Genomic DNA, 19,927 nt, shown 5'->3' on the forward strand with positions numbered 1-19,927 from the left:
GCGATCGGTGGGATAGCATCTCCGCAGCAATAGAACCCAGTGTATCATGGGTGTATCTGCTATCCTTATTCCCTCTTCATTAAGCTCTCAGTATTCTTCATGAATAACAGTGCACTTAGACTGCAGTGCGCATTACACGTTCTCCAATCTGTGCTGCTTGTTCTGCAGTGTCGCTGATAATCATCGTGTTGGCGTTTGCGCCCGTGGGCATACTTCTCCCGTATTTCGTCTCGGAACACACTCCAGACGGAGGCACGGCGTACGCAGTTATCCTCGGACTTTTTGCCATTGCAGGCAAGTTGCTTTAAGCCTTTTTTGGGAGTTCCGTTTACAGTGTCTAAATATTGCGCTTAGATATTTTTCTAAAACATTTTATTGGCTGCCTTTTAGTCCCCACGCTTCCCATTACTGAGCTGAGCTCCGTAAAGAAATTGATGTAAAGGTAGGGTGTGATATTCGTACCATGCTCGAATATACAGCCATGAACAAACTTTCAGCGATGTCAAAAATACGAATGCAATTGCATGCCATCATGCTCATTATGTTGGATGTTCGTACACCGATCTTTAAATAAAAGCGCGCAAAGAAGTTATAACCTTCCGTGAAGCATTGTCTCTCGCATAACTGCAGTACTTGTTTCACCATTCCAGGCCCCGGAAGCATCATCGGGTTCTTACTGGCGGCTGATGCTTTTCGCGGGCAAAACTTTCGGATGCCCTTCATGTTTTTCCCGCCGTTCGCTCTTCCTGCGACCACCGTGCGTGCCATCAACCTGAAGTACGAGGTGGCCATCTGCGATTACCTGCGCAGCAAGAAGACGCTGAGAGAGAAGCACATCGACTTCTGTAACTCTGTAAAAGCGTACGGCTCGACGATAAACCTTTGCTGCAACAGTAAGTTCGACACGCGATGCTTGCTTTTCACTGGCGACTGGACTTACATAATGTTTTCATCTAAACGTAGCTTAAAGCACGCAGATTTTATAACTCTTCCGGCTGTCTTTGTCTGCTTGGAAGCAGGGACCGCATTATGCAATGGTTAATCCCGTTTTTACTTTATTTGTTCGCATGCCTTTGGTGGCTGATCTCAGAGATGTGGACCATGGTGGTTGACATCAGACTGGTCATGGCATGCTGGAACACGCCCGCGATGGCACTTATTAGCATAACTTTCCCCGCACATAACGGACAAGGCGCACAAGCGCCGACTATGACGAATGACGGAGCACAATGACGTGTTTGACACGCTTGACGAGCTATATCGGCGCTAACCTCCCCACTGGAAAGAAAAAAAATTCTGATGGTTTATCTTCAGTTAAAACTAGTGTGTAAGCGAAAGCTTCGTTCCCCTAAGCCAAACTATGAGTCTCGTCATTGCTTCAACCATAAGCAGCACTCTTAGCGTAGCCAGGAAAATGAAGCTTTCGCTTACACACCAGGTTTAACTAAAGATAAACCATCAAAAAATTGCTTGTTTGACCTTGACTTGATCTTGACCTTGACTTTCACCCGTGGCCTTGACCTGACCTATGTCCTTATGGACCACCTTGGTGTAGCACCATAGCAACACACCATGACTCTACTGTGGTTTCACCTCTAAATTGCTTGAAGGTGAAAACCGCAAGCGCCGCGAAGAAAGCCCGAGTTCCCGTAGTGAAGCTTTCGGTTCGAAATTATGTGGTGGTGAGCGTGGTTTCTGCGACTAGGATGTACTGGATGCAGTGGCAGCAGGATGGCTCGTAACACCGCAGTCACCAGGCCAGTCCAGTGCGATTGGTCGTGGGCTTCCCTTAATCCTTGCTCTTGAGACGTTTGATGTCACGACCGAAAGTAGTGAGAACCAAACGATTCGCCACATAATACAGTCTCATATATTTTTTCTAGTTCACTTTCGTTGCGCCCTTGCGCCGAGATTTTAGAACATGTAAACGCTTCTATTCTGCCTTTTGTCATCACTTCCCGATGTCAGCTCACTTTTCTTTTCTTTTTTTTTATTTTAGCGTTCACTGGGCTTGCGATTCGCTGAGCGCTCCTTAAAACAGCTGCATGAATTCTTCGGCACGTTTACCATCTTTTCTTTTTCTCATGCGTACTCTTTTTTAAGCATGAAATGCTTTTAGCGCCCGTTGTCGGCAGTGTGGTGACGTCACGCCGAGACCGAGAGCCATCATCCGGGCACTGAATTCCACTTATCCGGGCACTGAATTTCACTCATCCGGGCTCTGAAACGAGAACATCCGGGCACCGTACGAGACTTAACGAGATTCAGCGAGACTCTCTAAGCCCTCCTACGGGACCGGCATACAAGCGCCGGTTGCTCTCCAAACGAGTCACAAAAAATAACTGCTGCCAGTGTCTTCTCAATGTTTATCAAGATATCAGTCGAGCTGTGCATTTGATAATGCACGGAATTATAATTTCCGATTTCCCCCTCTGGCAGGCAGATGTATACACACTCGCGGAGTATTCGAACGCGCTGCATATACATTCTTGTCAGGCCTGTGTCTCGTCGTGTCCGCGTACGCTTCTGAATCGTCCTGGATTTCAATGCCGCCACCGTCACAGCTGCTTAAGCCGAGCAATGGAGCCTGTGTTAGGCCCGTAAACATTTCTTGCTTACTCCACGCTCGGTTACGGGAGAGGCATTTTTTTTTTCTTTATCTCAGTGTTTATCGCTTATGTCGAGTTCCGCGTGTAGTGCTCCATCCCTATTATGCTTTTGGGTCTGAAAATTTTTAATCTGCTGCCGATTAAAAATTGACTACACCCTTCCCACCAGCTCTGAAATTTTCGTTTTGAAGTCGCTGGAACCGTATCCCGCGCCTTGCTAGAGGTTGTCCGTTTTGTCCTTTCAGTACTGACAAACAGAACTCGGAAGGACTGGTACGAAATCAAGGCCCTCTCTACTTCTCCACACGGCATCGTGCCGGACATCCTCATCATGCTTACCTTGGGCGCACTTCTGTTCGCCTACCTGGCGTTCCGCGTGTCTGGCCGGCCTCTCTTCCGGCGCCCGAAGACGTGTCCGCCGCAGAGGCCCCCGAACAAGCAGGACGCGGACGTGGCGGCCGAGAGGGCCGTGGTCGACCTGATCTGCAGGCAGAGGCGCTTCGGCCAGCGCACGATGGTGGCGCAGAACCTGCACAAGATGTTCCGCCAGGTGCACGCCGTGCGGGGACTGTCCTTCACCGTGCGTCCCGCCGAGTGCTTCGGCCTGCTCGGCGTCAACGGCGCTGGGAAGACAACCACGTTCCGAATGCTGGCGGCGCTCACCCGTCCCACGTACGGCGATGCCTACATGAAGGACGCGGTCCTCTCCGAGGAACCCCGCTGGGTGAGGTCCACGAACCAGACCAGTGTGTCGCGTCGCGGGCCCTTATAGAACGCTGAAGGCTGAGCTAATTGGCTGGGTGATGATCCGCGGCGCTCCCTAGCTAAAAGTTCTTAGATGTTTGTGCAATGCCTGCGCTCTACGAAGGCCCGTTTGAGATGCTTCCAAAACATAGGGCCAACTTTATACATGTGAACGATGTTATGTGTGTATGTACGTGCGCGTGAGTGAGTTAGCACCTCTACATGCTTTATCATTCTCAGTCGGAGTTTATTGTCAGGTACAGGGTCCGTCAAAAGTTCCAAGCCCACAGGGTTTGCTTTTGAGCAACATAGTCGGGCTGTTGAGATACTCTCGAAGCTCAAAATATCTGTAGAGAATGGAAGAAGGATCGTTCTACCATCTGAGAACCTCGATAGCTCTATCGGAATCTTAAGTGCCAGGATATACCGATGAAAAGCGGACCATGTGGCCTGGGAACTTTTGACGGACCCTGTACATCGCAGTATCAGGCAAACGTCTTCAGTCGCACATCAAATAGGGCTTCCTCCTACGTAAACGTGACTGCGTTGGACTGCTAGAAGTTGTTCTTGCTATGCCGTAAAGCGGCTGACAGTGTGGCCATGCTCCTGCTGCAGCATCGTTATGTTACAAAAAGAAGTGCCCGCGCTCATCCCTCAGTCTGAGTGTGTTTGAGGGTGCGAAGACGTCAGTCGGGAACGCACAGTCACGTAAAAATTTGCAAATCTCGCGGACTTTTTTTAAAGTACAGCACATGCAAGCATGCTGAGAGTTACTTCGAGGAAAAAAAGCAAAATGAGGATTCCTCCGCATTCTTTAAAACTTATACCGAAAATTTTCCGCTGAGACTGACTATAAAAATGCTACCTCACTGATGTTCGTTACTTTAAGAATTCAGGCGTGTTTAAAAAATGTGCTGACCTGGCTAAACTCCTTACAAACGTGCACTATCTGAATATTCATAGAGCTCGTTGGCTGATTTAAATCCTGGCACAACCTAGCTGACACTGTATATAAAGTTCCACTCCAATCTAATACTTCTATGAAGCTACGAGCTATTAAAGGAAAACTTTCAAAAGTAGGCTACGGCTTAGTTAAACCAGTCGACGAGAGCAGTCACTGGTTGCAGTTGACAACTTACGAAATTCTGTAGGTCAGCTCAACCGCAAAGGCTTTCTCCAACAAAACTCTCGTTCACAGGCTCATTTATACTACGTGCTCTTCCCACAAAAGCGGTTAGCACGAGGAGAGATTTTCTAGTCGCTTGCGTTGTATGCTTCTTCGAAAAGGACAGGGCTTAACGCCTCTCCATAAAGAGTTGTTTTTCTTTTTTTAAACTAGGTAATCGAACCATATTCTAATATGTTAATGGTCTAAAATTTTAGTTCATACTTTGAATTAAAGTGCACACATCGCTGCACACAAGCTGACTACGCAGGATATGAATAGCAGATAGCAGGTTAAGGTCGAAGAGGCCGATATATTAACACTAACGAGATGTAAGTTTTCCTGCGTAGTGTTTGCGTAGTGGTGCCTGCGTAGTGTAAGTTGTGCTTTCCATCGAGGAAAACATTTTACGACGCAAGCTATAATTACAGTTGAAGGTAGGCACCTGACCCCACGAGTACAGCATAACTGCAGCTGCTCCCTGAGTGACTCACGGCATTACTGTGAGCACTGCTTATGTTCGCATTCAGCATTAAAACTATATCTACAGAAAACGGTGAGGCTGAGCCCATTAGGTGAATGAGTTTCTCATTTTTGATTAAGTGCTTTAAGTTTACACGCATCTGTTGCTTCGCAGAGAATACGCGAGATGTCCTAGATGCATGCGTTTATCAGTTCCCAAGCAAGTCCTTTATTACTTACACAGAGTTTCTCAATATAGTCTAGAGGGAAAGGTGGCGCTGCTGTGGTTCATACGCCATGGAGAGTCGCAGAAATGCCGCGAAGATAGGTGTTTTTTATTTGGCTTGACTGTTGCTGAGCATATAACGCGGATTCAGTCGTAAAACCTTGAAAAAATACTGTGAAAGTTTCCATACTAGCCTATCATCTAACTTTCACTTGCGTTAAATTTAAGTGAATACGTGAAAAACGAAATAATTTAAATAACTTATACTGCGCACAGAGGAGACAATCACGTCGCAGCTAACGATCACAAAGCTGAATTCACGGTTACGGTCCAACACTATCCAAATCCAAGTACGAAACCTCGTCTTCACGGCATTCCCGAGTTGGATGAAGTCCTCTTTAAGAAACTTGTATAGACGGTGGCGCCACTTTTTCCTCTAGGTAATTTTGAGAAATACTACGGTTACTAACAGTGTGAAAAAATCAAGACATTTACGTATTCCACAAGAAACAACAAAAGGGATAAGGAAGAGCAATTTAATACTCGCTAGACAAGCTGACTCCATCTAAACCAGCTCTTATCCATTTGCGCATCGTACAGTGGCAATCGAAGATCGGCTACTGTCCTGAGGACGGGGCGCTCTTGGAGAAACTGAACGCCTACGAGATGCTCTACCTGTTCGGCCGCCTCCGTGGCATTCCCGAAGAGGACCTGGCCACCGCAGTGGACCGCATCATCGGCGCCACAGACCTGCGCAAGCATGCGTCTAAGAGGTGCCAAGTATACAGGTGCACAACAGCTGTTTTCTTTTTTTTTTTTGCAAGTGCTGCTTGCGTTATATCTGTGTTTCCCGCCTGCCTAACATCACAACTGAGCTTAGAGACGACAATGACAACTTGCTAGAGCAGTTACTAAAGATATTTTAAAGAATAACTACACGGCTTGCTGTCCGCTTCGTCGTTGCGATAATACTACACGCATAGCTAGCCAGGAGCCGCAACTCTAAGGCCAGTAGCTCGTAAAGTCGTCTTCAACTACTCTGTTAGAACCGTGAACACTTTGTACTCGTAGCAACCTTCAAAGGGTGAACATTAAATGTGGGCTGCAATTTCTTTTTTTTTTTCTTTGCGGCGTGACGATGCTGCAGTGTCGGGAGTAAGCGCAAGCTGTCCACGGCTGTGGCCCTGATCGGCTCCCCCGCAGTCGTGTTCCTGGACGAGCCCTACGCCGGTGTGGATGTGCTGGCTCGTGCGCGGATTCACGACGGACTCGCCTCGCTCAAGGAGAGCACCGATTCCACCATAGTACTCACCTCGCACAGGTATTGTTTCACATGGAGAATCCTTTGTGCTCTTATTTGACTCATGTCAGGGTATGCGGTTATTGAAGCGTCGTGTTTAAATCTGTTAACTTTAGAGAGCAATGACAAAGAGCAAATTCGACATTAAGCGTTTTCTACATGGTAGGTCAGTCGTGATTTAAACACCCAATATGTGTACTCGTACAGTACAGTGTCGAGCGTTCCTGCGCTAAAGACCAAGGTCCGACTCTCCTTACGAAAGTGTCGAAATTATTGATACTCGAATCAGAGAAAGTCATTGAACGATGAGGTATCACAGTCGAATTCCACGAACCCGACCCTCCCCTGTTTCAATTTTCACTGGCACAGTTTGGAATGATGTATCACGCGCTAAATGTACGTCACCAAGCTGTATATTCGTTCCGCTCTCATTGCGATGACAAACGTTCCACCACTCGTTGCCATTCCATCTTTCCCTTCCTAAATTTTCTCCTATGTGCCTAGTCCGGTCTCTGGTGAGGTTACAGGAAGAGTCTAGTAGACAACTGAGTGCTGCAAGACACAAAGACGTGGTTCTTCAGCTGACGAATTTCTGCTCTACTGAGAATAAATACCTGTCAGTGAAGAAAAACAACTCCTACATTCCTGCTCATTTCGCAAGCTTGGTTTACGCTCCGTACCTTTCAATATGGGACGTTTATTCGCTCAGTATCAGGTTTCTCTATCCACTTCTTGGAAGCCGAAGTAAAAAAAAAAGCTCCTTCACGAGACATTTACGTCTCATTCCACCTCACTTAACGTAATGCCTAAGGGAGAAATAAACGAAGTCAAAAGGGCAACAACCACTGCAAGGCGCCGAATCCGCCTGGCACGAGTTAGATATACAACGAGGTGCGAATTCAGCAATCCAGGGCTAGATGTACTGTGCTCTAAAGTACGCAAAAGGCGCGCGGCGCGCCACCTGACGATTGTCGTCGGCTACTCTTCCGCAGCATGGAAGAGTGCGAGCTCTCCTGCGACCGGATGTGCATAATGGTCGATGGAGAGCTGGTCTGCATGGGAACGCTGCAGCACCTCAAGGATAAGTTTGGCAGAGGTTACAAGCTGCTCTTCACGCTCACTGATGACACCAGGACCGCGGTTGAGCAGCTCACAAGGGCCGTCCGCAGCACTCTGCCGGGAATCACGGTCATCGACGTGCGCCGGGTGAGCGCTGCATTTCCTATGTTGGTTGCGTTCAAACGTAACCCCTTAAGCATAAAGGTAATTGAATACGCATACTGTTCATTTTTTTAAATGGTGTTTAATTAGAAGGTTGACGCAAGTGATAAAGAGTGACACCGGCGATAATAACGACGACAATAATCATTCATGCTTTTCCACTTCGTGTGTTACCGTACAGTCACGATGAAAAGAAATGCGAACAGCACGGCGCCTGCGCGCTCCGCTGTTCGATTTTTTTTTTCACCGCCGTTTTACTTGTATGGTAGAAAAAAGACGCTAGAGTCGTCCGTGACACAATCTAGAACAATTTTAACGTCTTTTTCTTGCCACTCTAGTAAAAGCTCAATGAAAAAAAAAATCGAACAGCGCAGCGCGTAGGTGACGCGTTGTTTGCATTTCTTTTCATCGCGATTGTACTACATCAGCTGTGCTTCACACAGCAACCAAGAGCGCATCGAAAGTGGCGTCCTCTGTTGCGCGTAGCGCGATTTAGTAAATCAGGATAGGAAGCCTAATTTATTTACACCAGCGGTGGTGGAATCCCGTTCGGAGGAATGGAATGCAAAAGCTCTTTTTTTTTTTTCTGCTGGATACCATTCGAATGGAAAGTTCCAGTTTCGTTTTTGGAGTCCGCTTCATCATTGTTTCAGGACGATATTTGGTTACCTAAACGCATTGCACGCTGAAGTTTAAGCTATCATTAAACCGAAGGCACCAGCTTCAAAGTGCATACACATTGTGTTTGTGAAGTCCCCTCAGAGAATTTCAATAAAACTTTTTGCTGGGCGAGTTGGTTCATTTTGCTTGAGGGGATGTTTGTAGCGCGACATCTTCTTGAAGGAGAAGGGAAATGTACAATTATGTTCTTGAAGGAGAAGGGAAATGTACAAATGTGTGCGATCGAATCTTGAATAAACCAGTTGAGAGTAGCGCTTGTCCCGTTCGTCTTCTGTCCCTTGTCTGTTTTTGTCGCGCTACAAACATCCCCTCAAGCCCCTCAGAGAAGGTTGAATCTTAGTGGCTACATTTTTATCTCGAGCACTGAATAATCTGAAGCAGTAATGCTGACTTGCCAACTGTGAAGCAGTAATGCTAACTTGTCCTTTCGTGTTTTTCCTTTGCTTGTTTTTCAGAGAGTGGTCGAGTTTAGAATGGAGACCAAACTTCCGTGGAGCACGCTGTTTCAGAAGCTGGCAGCTTTGGAAAAAGACTTCGCGTTCGAGCATCTCTTCGTGTCCGACAACACCTTGGAACAAATATTCATAGAGTTCGCCCGCAAGGCACACGAAGAGAAACCGAAAGAAGCAAGGAAAGAGACGGACACTACGCGCGAACCGCCGCCTCAATTGCGGGCACAATAACGAAGTGCTTCCTTTTTTTCTGTGCGCGTCACGCAAAACATTTCCCTGTGCACCGCGTAGTGCACGACGTATTCATAACACACACTGCAAGATAATTTCTTTTTTTTTCTCCATCAGCAAAACCAGATTATTCCTTGTGACAGCCTATGCTTAATTGTGAAATTATTATACTACAGTCTAGCGCAAACACTGCCCGATTTCCCCCCGCCCATGTCTTGTCTTCAGCGAAACATAACATATTGCTTATCGCAAATGGCGATTATTATGACGATGTGATGGAGCGCTGTGTTTTGCCTAGCAAGCTTCAAGTTGCTGTCTGCGAGGTGCAGGGTAACAAACAACCGGTGTAATATTTATGCCGAGAATGTTTATGCAGTACAGTATTTATTAAACTTTGTCCTCTGCGCCGTTTCTTTTTGTTTTCATCGAAGTAAAGACCTTTGCAAGAATTTACAGATGATCGGCACTCTTTCTGTGACCTATAGTGCAGCTTGCTTTACATTGTGGCTGTCCAAACTCTCTCGAGGGTGAGGAGAACTACTATCCTCCCCCTTCCAGGGCCTGGACGTATTGGCGTGCCACAGAAGTTTCACTACGTGGGCCAGCAAAAAATTGGCCTATGTATATTTGATAAATGACGTGCGTAAAAATTGCATGAAGGAAGGAACACTTAGGAAGGGCCCTCGGTATCCGAAATGCACGGCAAAAAATGTGCCGGAAGTGACGTGTTCACGCAAGGGCCACTGGGAGTCTTTGGCCGATGGTGCAGCCAATATAACGCAGGGGCGCAGATGCACACACTACTGCATTGTCTGCTGCGCATATGCAAGCGCGCTGAGTTGACGGGCAAGTATAGACCTTATGCAAAAGTGCTGCCATCTACCGGAAGAAAACCGAAACAAGCAAGCGACGCCATGTTGGGGGCTTGTGGTCATGGAGTCAACGTAGTTGCTTGGTGCGGACCGTGTGCGATCGCTTTACTTTAAGTTTTTATTTTTTATTTTAATTTAAGTTTTTTATTTTAAGAGCTTTTGGTGGCTTTCTGGTTTTGTTCGGCATGGAGAATGCAGACACGGATGGTACAGCCGTGACAGTTAGCCTCCTGCGCCCACTAGCTATGTTCCTCAGGAAGTCATTTTCTGTGAAATGCTTTGAGCAGATGCGGGCAGTCGCAATGTTGAACGGGGAATCTCTCTCTATGGCGATTAGCCATGCTTTGCGCATGTTCAGCTCATCTGGGATGCAGTGGAAAGACACCTGCAAAAGAAAAACGCACAGTAAAATATGCTGCATACCTGGAAATAATTTTTTTCTGCATTTGGCTCAATGCATGCTTTGCTAAACATCTTGTTTATATTGGAACTAAGAAGAGATTTTGTAGTTATGTTCTTCTGAAAACTGCTGCTTAATGGACAATTTGCAAGATAACTTCGTGTATCATGCTACAGTGAGGTTAATTATCTGAAATAAGTCAGAACAACAATTAGTCGAACATTAGGGACGATACGTTATGAGCTGTTTTCAAATTTACATAAAGCCTAAAATGCCTGGGGACAGCATAGCCACCTAGTGGCTACGGCGTTGTGCTGCTGAGCCGAAGGACGTGGGTTCGATCCCGGCTGCGCAGTCGTTTTTCTGATGGAGGCGAAAAACGAAAACGCCAGTATATCGAAGTTTCGGCACAAGTTACAGATCCCCAGGTAGTCAACATTAATCCGATGCCCTCCACTACTGCGCGCCTCATTTATTTATTTATTTACAATACTGCGAGTCCCATCAGGGACCATAGCAGGTGGGCGAACAAAAATGACAAACATGATAAAAATTTGAGCAGTGCACTCTGGAATTCAAAAAAAAAAAAGTGAATACAAATCAAACACAGGTGAACAGAAAGGAACAAGCAAAATAAAAGAAAAAGTAAACATTAGCAAGCAAAAAGAAAAATACATGTCTAGGAGTCGGGTGGAGCATTGCCATAAGGAATTCAATTAGAGCACACGGGAACACAGCAGCGGAAAAAATAAGAGAGACTTTCTTCACGATTAATTAACAATCTAATGAAGTGATGAAAGGCGGTTGAGTATGTCAGTGAAACTGCTTTATTCGTTAATTGATAAGGATTCTATCCGTGACGTGAACTGAGATAATGTGGTTGCAGTTATGATTGATGGATCAAGGCGATTCCATTCTCTGATCACGAGTGGAAAGTACGAATACATGAACGTGTCGTTATGGCATGAGTATTCTGTTTTCGCGCGTGCGTGTTTATGCCTCGACGGGCGTGATTGCGAGAAAGATATGTATTTTGATACGTCTATCTTGTAGTAGTTGTGCATCAGGTGAAATAAAAATTTTAGTCGTGCTTATTGCGCTCTTTATGATAGCGTCGCTAAACCCGATATAGCCGCGAGGTTAGTTGGTGAATCTGTGCGCTTATATTTGTTGTGTATAAACCGCAATGCTTTACGCTGTACTTTTTCTAGTATAGCCCAGGTGTAGCTTCGGCGCGTAAAAATAATAATAATAAAGACCACCTGAACATCTGTGTTGCTCGCATTTCTGCTCCCCACGATTCGTATTCGGCAAATTGATCGCCCGACCATGACTGGCGACGCTGCACTGTGGGTCATACCTTGGAAAATACGATCTTCACAAAATACGCGACGATCGAACAGCCGACCACGAACGGTAAATGATCGATTTACGCTGCCTACTACGTACGCAAGTCACTGACACGGGCTACGCGAAGGTCCGTTGCGGATCCGTTCGCCTGTGACACTTCCCAAATTTAAGATTGCATAAGTCTTGCATAAAAGCGAACCGAAGGTTCAGGATAAAAAAACGGGCACATGAAGCCGACCGGCAGACACAAAACTAATCCCGCCGCCGCGGTGGCTCAGCGGTTATGGTGCTCGGCTGCTGACCCAAAAGACGCGGGTTCGATTCCGGCCGCGGCGGCTAGAATTTCTTTGGAGGAGAAATTCTAGAGGCCCGTGTACTGTGCGATGTCAGTGCACGTTAAAGAACCCCAGGTGGTCGAAATTTCCGGAGCCCTCCACTACGGCGTCTCTCATAGCCTTAGTCGCTTTGGGACGTTAAACCCCATAAAACCATAAACCATAACCATAAAACTAATCCCGCGTGAGAAACTACTAGCTGACCGACGCAGTGCGCCGTAACTGCTAGCAGGCAGGAGCGCTCCTCGGCAAATACAAGATGAGCAAACATCCGACTTATTAGCCTTTTTAGTTCTGTAAATGTTATTTGTGTTCCGACTTCGTCTACGATCTGATTGTTAACTCTCGAAAAGTACTCGACACCCGCAACAGGCTTCCTGCTGCCTCGCATCGTGCTCCAGGCGAGAAATAAAAAAAAAGTGCACGAAGCTAGCACTCTTACCTTGTTTCCTTGGTTATCCTTGAGTCCTCTTTGTGAACAGCAAGGTACAGAGTAGTATTTGGGCATATTGGACGACGATAAATGCCAGCGTGCGCGTCGATATATTCCCGCACTGCCATATAATGCGGTATCCGTAAGCCCCCAACATGGCGGAAACGCGCGCGGTCAACGCAAGGGGGCGCTAGTTTTTGCATAAGGTCTATAGCGACGAGGAGCTCTAACATCCGGCTTCACAAAATGGGACCTAACGGGCTGTCGTCAATTATTTCCATCCTCCATGAAAAATCGCACCATCTTGCAGCACCACTCATAGGTTATTTATCACTTCATGAGTAGAGAGAGAGAAATAACATTTGTCAGCACCCGTCAAGAGGTTGACGGGGATCCGAGGCGCAGCTCGGTGCCAGCCATACGCAGAAAAAGTTCCCAGACCTAACTCCATTATATGTTGGCAATCATGGAAGGGCATGCACAGCATTGGCTCCTGCTGATGCCATTAGCGGAAGTGACGTCATTTCCCTCCAGCTAGTGGGAACGCTCCGACCTGGTGACATCACGTCCTTCCAGCCAATGGTAATGCTCCGTTCTAGCGATGCCGCTTCCATCCAGCCAATGGTAGAATTTTATGAACTACGACTCATGTTGGCCCCACGGGGCTTCTAACGATGAAAAATGTCCGTGTATATGATCCAGATATATAAGCAGAAATCTGTCACTGCACAATAAAAGTCTGCCCACTGAACTTATTTGTTTCACTGTCCGCTATAAGACTGAAAGACAGTTTAGAATGAACGAAGCCGCATTTGTGCTTCGTCAGTCTTGCACAGAATCAACCATGAAACACAATACACGGTTGTAGGAGGTGGGAGGATGCGAAGTTTGCGGGGATATCGTGGCCACAGCTAGCGCACGGCAGAGTTAATTGGAGAGATATGGGAGGGGCCTTTGTATTGCAGTGGGCGTAGTCAGGCTGATGTTGATTATATAACAGAAAATCGTACACCATTTGTTTATATATGAGCTCCAGTCGTAGTAACGCATTCACCACGCGCGATCGGAATGCGCGATAGCAGCGACATTTCCCATATGGCTATAATATATAAAATATTTTAGCTCGTTCAGCACTATTTCCAGCTGGAACTTTCCATGCCGGACTGCAATTCTTAACTTTCCCTAATACATACTTCTCCACATACGCCTTAAGGTGTTGGAATCAACGTCACGATTAAAAAAAAAAGTGCTGTGCGTAGCAAGTCCGCGTCTCGAGCGAGCAGTTGCCAGTTTGTACGGCTTTTCATTTCAGCGCCACGGCGAGAATTTCTAAGCACAGTGTCACCGTAAAATAATGAAATATAGAAGAGGAGCCCATCAGGAAAGTGCTTGTCGAAACACCAACAAGACCACCTTCCGCCTTTCTGCTTTAAGTGAAGCGACATCGTCACATTAAGTAAAGCGACGTCTTCCTCATGGAATACGCATGGCTTCTCTTATTTTTATTCTCCGTATTCTCTCTTCTCTCGCACTTTCTTGGCTTGGTTCTTAGTTTGGCTTGGCTTGGCGCCCAAGTGGATCGGTGCCAACCCAGGGAAAAACAAGTGAGCAGTGAGCCGGGTTGAGTCCCCAAATTTCACGAGAGATGCATTCTTATCATTTCACGAATACACCAATCAGTTTAAACTGGAAAGGAGGATCTATCCGCCACCAGACAAAAAGCTCGACAAAAGCCAGGAGGTAACGTGGCGTCGGCTCCAGACGCGAGCCTTCTTTAGCCCGTCGAGACTAGCACACATGTATCCAACACGATACAACGCTACTTGCAAACAATGCGGCGAGATAGCCGGATATGACCACATTTTATGGAGCTGCAAAAAGGCGCCGCCACCGGCAGACCTACTACCAGTCCCTTCTCTAGAGCGGTGGGAGGCTATACTGGCCAGCTCAGACCCATTGAAGCAAGTCCGGGCAACTGAGTGGGCTCACAAGGTCGCCAAAAGCCATGGGCTCGAAGCCACCTAGTAAAATGCTCACTAGGGCTCAGTGCTCACAATAAACGTTTTCCAATCCAATCCAACGGTTTTTCAGCTGCACGACGGCGTACTGTAGGCTCCTATTAATTCCTTCCGTCTTAAAACATGAAGTGGATATAACAAATCGTATGTGCATATCTCATAGATCAGATTTCAGGCCCACTTATTCTTACTTTAAAAAAGAAAGCTCAAAAGGAAAGAAAAACGTTCAGACTAGCGGCGATGAGTATAACAGCGTTGATTCATTATTATTTTTTTCTCACTCTCTGAGGGAGAGCACCTGACCTCACTACGCTGTCATTCGCCACATCCCAATGTTTGGATCACTCAGTGTTGCAAGCTGTTACGCCAACGCCAAGACCAACGTCAAATAAACGATAAACGTGCTTTGACATCTGTCGCTGTGCAATATCTCGTACCTTCAGCGGTGTACGCAGTAGAAGCCGATGTTTTGAACAGAAAGTTGATACCTGTAGTCAGAAAATTGTGACGCCAAAAATTTTGCGTACCGTGGCCGGTCCTTCGTCAGCAGGTGCCAAGGCCTTGCAAGTAGAAGCGGAAGCAGAAGAAGAGAGAAGGGGAACGCTGCTGCTTCTGGACTGTGCTACTGGACTCTGCTTCTTCTGGTGGTTCCGGATTGCTCTTCACTGGTGAGGCCGTTCTACGTTGGGGGGTTTTTGGCCAAGGCTTAGGCTAAGGTTAGGTTAATGTGAACCTGAGGGGGCGTTTCGCTGTGAGATGTCTTTGACCTCCCCAGGTGGAGGGTCGGCAGCTTGGTTTGCCAGCTTGCCAGCCCAAAGCCTGCCGCTTGAGTGCTTCCAGAAAAATGGCATTGAGGCAATTCCTGTGGCTCTCGTCCCAATCGGTGAGGGGGCGATCAAAATGAAAACACCCAAAGTTATTCAACTGGAACTACGATCATTGACAGCCAACTATCTTCAGATCTCTGAAGTGCGCCCATTTGGCCGTAGAGGCATTGTCTGCAAATCGTCCGATATCGCTTGTGTGGCTGACTTGCTGCAGTGCAAAATTTTCAGTTCACTACCGGTAAAAGCATTCATTCCCGAGCAGCTTGCATGCGTCAAGGGAATTATACGCGGTGTGGACCCAGCATCTTCCCCGCAAGAAATTCTAGAAGAATTTCAGGATGCAGGTGTTGGAGTCCTTTCGGTATATCGGTGCAGTAGAGAAATAAACGGCTCGCGTGTTGCTACTGAATCGGTGATAACAACTTTTGCTGGCACTTCCTGCCCTACTGAACTAAAAATCTGGCCTATTGTATACCGTGTAGACACTCTGCAACCGCGCCCACTTCAATGCACCAACTGTTGGCGGTTCGGGCATAGCGGCAAAGCATGCAAGTCAGAGACCCGCTGCCGTTTGTGTGGCGAAGGTCATGCTGCGGATAACTGCACCTCAGAACAGCCTCATTGTTGCCTCTGCAGCAATAACCACCCAGCAGATGATGCCAACTGCGCAAAACGCAGTGAGGAGCGCAGCTTGTTAGATATTATCACAGAGAAGCGGTGCTCAAGAGCCGATGCTTACGCTCTTCTTAACAGGAAGAAGGATTCATACGCTAGTCGTGTGCGCGCTTCTGTTGGGGATATTGAGTCCAACTTGACTGCCTCCATTGTCTCCACTGTAGAAAAAGCCCTTAACAATGTTGTTGATCGTATGCTAAACACATTTTCTGAGGCGTTAGCTCAGTTTATTGCAGTTCAATCTGTGTCACCATCTCCATCCGTTCTGGCAGCGAAGCCTGCGTCTGTTTCAGCTTCTGCCGCTACTGCTAGCAGCTCAGCATCACCTCCTGATGCTTCCCAGGTCCCACCTAACATCTCTCTACCTAGCAATGCATGTTGCACCGATATCTGCACAACAGATGTTGAAATGTCGTGTTCTACGCAGAAGCGTCGTGCTTCCTCGTCTCCATCTAAATCTAGTTCTCATCAGATGAAAGCTAGAAAAGGACCACCAAAACTTCTTCCCAATGCTGATATCCTCAAAGAGGCGGTGTCTGCCTCTTCAATTGGTCAGTAATCATGGCAGGCATCAAAGTGTTACAATGGAATTGCCGCTCGGTATTCTCTTCTCTTCCAGATCTAGAACTACTTATTCGGAAACACAACCCTGATATCGTGCTTTTACAAGAAACGTGGTTATCACCTTATAAATCATTTTCAATGAAAAACTTTCGAGTTTTCAGATTAGATCGAAATGCTGGTAGGGGAGGCGGATTGGTAATCATGCTTTCTAAACACATATGTCATCAGGCATCTATCTCTAACAAAATTCTTCTCCCTGACTGTGAGCTTTTAGCGCTCAAAATTTCATTTCCGCAGTGTGCTGATATTACAATTGCTAATACCTACTTTCCTTTAGGTGTACAGAGGACAGACTGCTTAGACAGCTTGGTGGCTGGCGCAAGTAGTGTAGTTATTGCGGGAGATTTTAATTCCCACCACAGTGAATGGGGAAGTCGCACTGATTCCTGCGGCCAGCTTCTCTGGTCGTGGCTGTCTGCAAATGCTGTACGCTGCTGTAATTCAAGAGATATAACATTTATGCGAGGTGGTGCTCGCTCAGCCATTGACTTAACATTATCGGCAGGTAGGCTTGAGGTGACTGACTGGTTGACAGAAGATTCGGGTACTTCTAGTGACCACTTTCCTATAACTTTCACTATCCGGTTATCTCCGCACAAAAATAGTTGTGTAAACCATAAATTTGTCAACCACAATATTTATAAAAGTTTGATGTCCGCCTCACTTGCCTCTATAGTCAGTACTAGCCGGGATGACAGAGCTCAGCAGGCGGTTTCATTTTTGCAAAGTGCAGTAGACCATGCAATATTCACTGTGCCCGCAGCAGTCTCTAATAAACAGCCGTCTCCCTGGTGGACACAAGAATGTGAGAAGGCCTATCGTTGCAGAAAAGCGGCCTGGAAGAGGCTATCCTGCAACCAGAGTCCAGCAAATTGGTTAAATTACAAATTTTTCTCTGCATCTTTCAAAAGAACAATTGCAAAAGCCAAGGAGGACTATAACCAAAATTTGAACACTTATCTTTCAACTCCTCGTAATCGGAAGGCCCTGTATAGACTTATGCAACGTAACAAGAGTTCTCCAGTCCCTCACCTTAATTCTTCAACAGTGTTATCCCCCCAACAGGCTCAGGAAACCCTGGATAGTATTGCTCAGGGACTAGCGGTACGTTTCCAGACTCAAAGAAATGTCCCTTTGCGCGCAATCACACCCTCTTCAGATTATACCGAGGTTGATGCGTCAGAGCTCCTCTCAGTCCTAGCAATGATGCACCCTGCAGCTCCCGGGCAAGATGGTGTCACTGTTGGTATGATTAAAATTTTAGCCAAGGATTTCAAAAGCAACCTCCTAGATATTGTCAATACTTCATTGAACAATGCATGGATTCCAAGCATTTGGAAGATAGCGAAAATTATTTTATTGAGGAAAGATGCTGGTAAAGGGTACGTTTTAGATAATATTCGGCCAATTGCACTAACTTCAAATTTAGTCAAATTAATTGAAAGGGTAGTGCACAGCCGTCTCACAAAACATGTTCAGGATGTTAATGGCCTTAGCCCAGCACAGATTGGCTTTCGTCGCGGATGCTCTATATGGACCGCGCATGTGGATCTTGAGAGTAGAATCCGGCTCTCGATACGCAGAAGAGAAGTTTCAGCCTTGGTGACTCTTGATGTAGCAAAGGCCTATGATAGTGTAGAACATACTATTTTACTTGACAGACTTGCGCAGTTACATCCTCCAACCTACATTTATGCATGTATATCTGAATTTCTAAAGGACAGATACTTTTACTGCGCAGAGGGTACCCTACGTTCTAATACTTACCATCAATCAAGAGGAGTGCCGCAAGGCTCGGTACTATCACCGCTGCTTTTTAATATTTTGGTCAGTGACATCCCCATCCGTCCTGATATAACAGTTTTTGTGTATGCAGACGACATAGCTTTTTTCGCCTCGGCCACGGATATCCATTCGCTTTACCAGATTATGCAGGGATATTTGGATGCTCTTGGAGTTTGGTTGCACCGTATTAATTTATCCTTGAATGTTGACAAATGTGGCACACTGGTATTTCCTCCAGACACGCCTTTGTACATTTCATTAGCCCATCACTCTAATCTGATTCCACAAGTGGAATCTGTTACATATCTAGGTGTTACTTACCATCCAACCTTAGATTGGAGCCTTCATATTAAGAACAACATGCGTAAAGGAGAACGCGCTCTAGGCCGGCTGACACGAATCGCCAATAAAAGGTTTGGGATGCGCCGCGACACATTATTGTTACTTTACAAAGCTTATGTAAGACCTATACTTGAATTTGGTTGCGTTTTGTTCTCTGGTAGCGCAAACTACAAGGTCCAACCCCTAATCTTACTGGAAAGGCGCGCTCTACGTCTCTGCCTTGGTCTCCCAAAATCAGTTTCAAACGCCCTGCTTTATCTCGAAGCCAGTATGCCCGATTTAATTTCCCGCTTTCAAATAATCACGGTGCGAACTTTCCTCAGGTCGTTGGACCCGATGACTAATGTCAGTACTCCTATTTTTGTGTCTCAGCAGGCCTTATTTTTTTACCATCATTGGCCACGGTATAAAATGCCACAAATTACCTTAACGCAGAAACTTTTAACCCCGATTGGTGTTGATCTCAGTTCCTTGCAGTGGGTTGACGACACGCCGGCAGCAGTGGAATTCCATTTTGACCACATCTTCCCATCTCATGCGAAACACATGCCCACAAACATTTTAAACGGCATTCTTTCTGGTCATATAGCGGAATTCCCCCATCATGTGGTGCTTTCTACTGATGCCTCCGTCAGCGGCCAAAAAGCTGCAGTTGGCATCTTTTCGCAGGATTCGGCATGGAGCTATTCTGTCCGCATCCCAGATTATATCCCCATATTATTTGCGGAATTTTTGGCTCTTGGAATGGCCCTGCACAAAATTCCGTGTCATGTATCTCACGTTATTATCCTGGCTGATTGTTTGTCAGTTTTAGTCTCCCTTGAAACTTCCCAAAAATATTTTTGTGCCGCTTCCTGCGATTTTTTGTCCCGTCCACTTTAAAGGAGGTCCGTTTTGTCTGGGTTCCTGGTCATGCAGGCATTCATTCCAACGAGGTGGCTGATTATTTAGCAAGGTCAGCTCTTGACGGGCCAGTAACGCATCCCGTCCCGAATTTCAGTCTGCTGGCGATCTCCAGGTTTCAGCGGTTCCAACACATATCAGCCAGGTTACGCGATCCCCTACTAAATACTGCTGATTATCAGCACTTAGCGTATAAATGGAACATCCGTTCGTGTAAAACCAGGCAGTGTGAGGTATCAATGACGCGACTGCGGTGCAGGATTCCCAGTTTA

General features: G+C 46.5%; 1 protein-coding gene across 1 annotated transcript in view; it reads left to right on the top strand.

Annotated features, from left to right (window-relative positions):
• Positions 1 to 9,091, top strand: part of LOC149364799 (phospholipid-transporting ATPase ABCA3-like) — a 32,135-nt gene extending 23,044 nt beyond the window's left edge. Inside the window, exons 17-23 of the mRNA XM_089568760.1 lie at positions 169 to 294; positions 651 to 893; positions 2,855 to 3,333; positions 5,807 to 5,994; positions 6,354 to 6,527; positions 7,499 to 7,712; positions 8,864 to 9,091. Coding sequence (XP_089424886.1) covers positions 169 to 294; positions 651 to 893; positions 2,855 to 3,333; positions 5,807 to 5,994; positions 6,354 to 6,527; positions 7,499 to 7,712; positions 8,864 to 9,091 — 1,652 coding nt within the window. The remainder of the gene's footprint in view (positions 1 to 168; positions 295 to 650; positions 894 to 2,854; positions 3,334 to 5,806; positions 5,995 to 6,353; positions 6,528 to 7,498; positions 7,713 to 8,863) is intronic.
• Positions 9,092 to 19,927: the final 10,836 nt, after the last annotated feature.

Source organism: Amblyomma mixtum, chromosome 2 (assembly GCF_055824585.1).
Source record: "Amblyomma mixtum isolate Tamu chromosome 2, ASM5582458v1, whole genome shotgun sequence".
NCBI lineage: Eukaryota > Metazoa > Arthropoda > Arachnida > Ixodida > Ixodidae > Amblyomma > Amblyomma mixtum.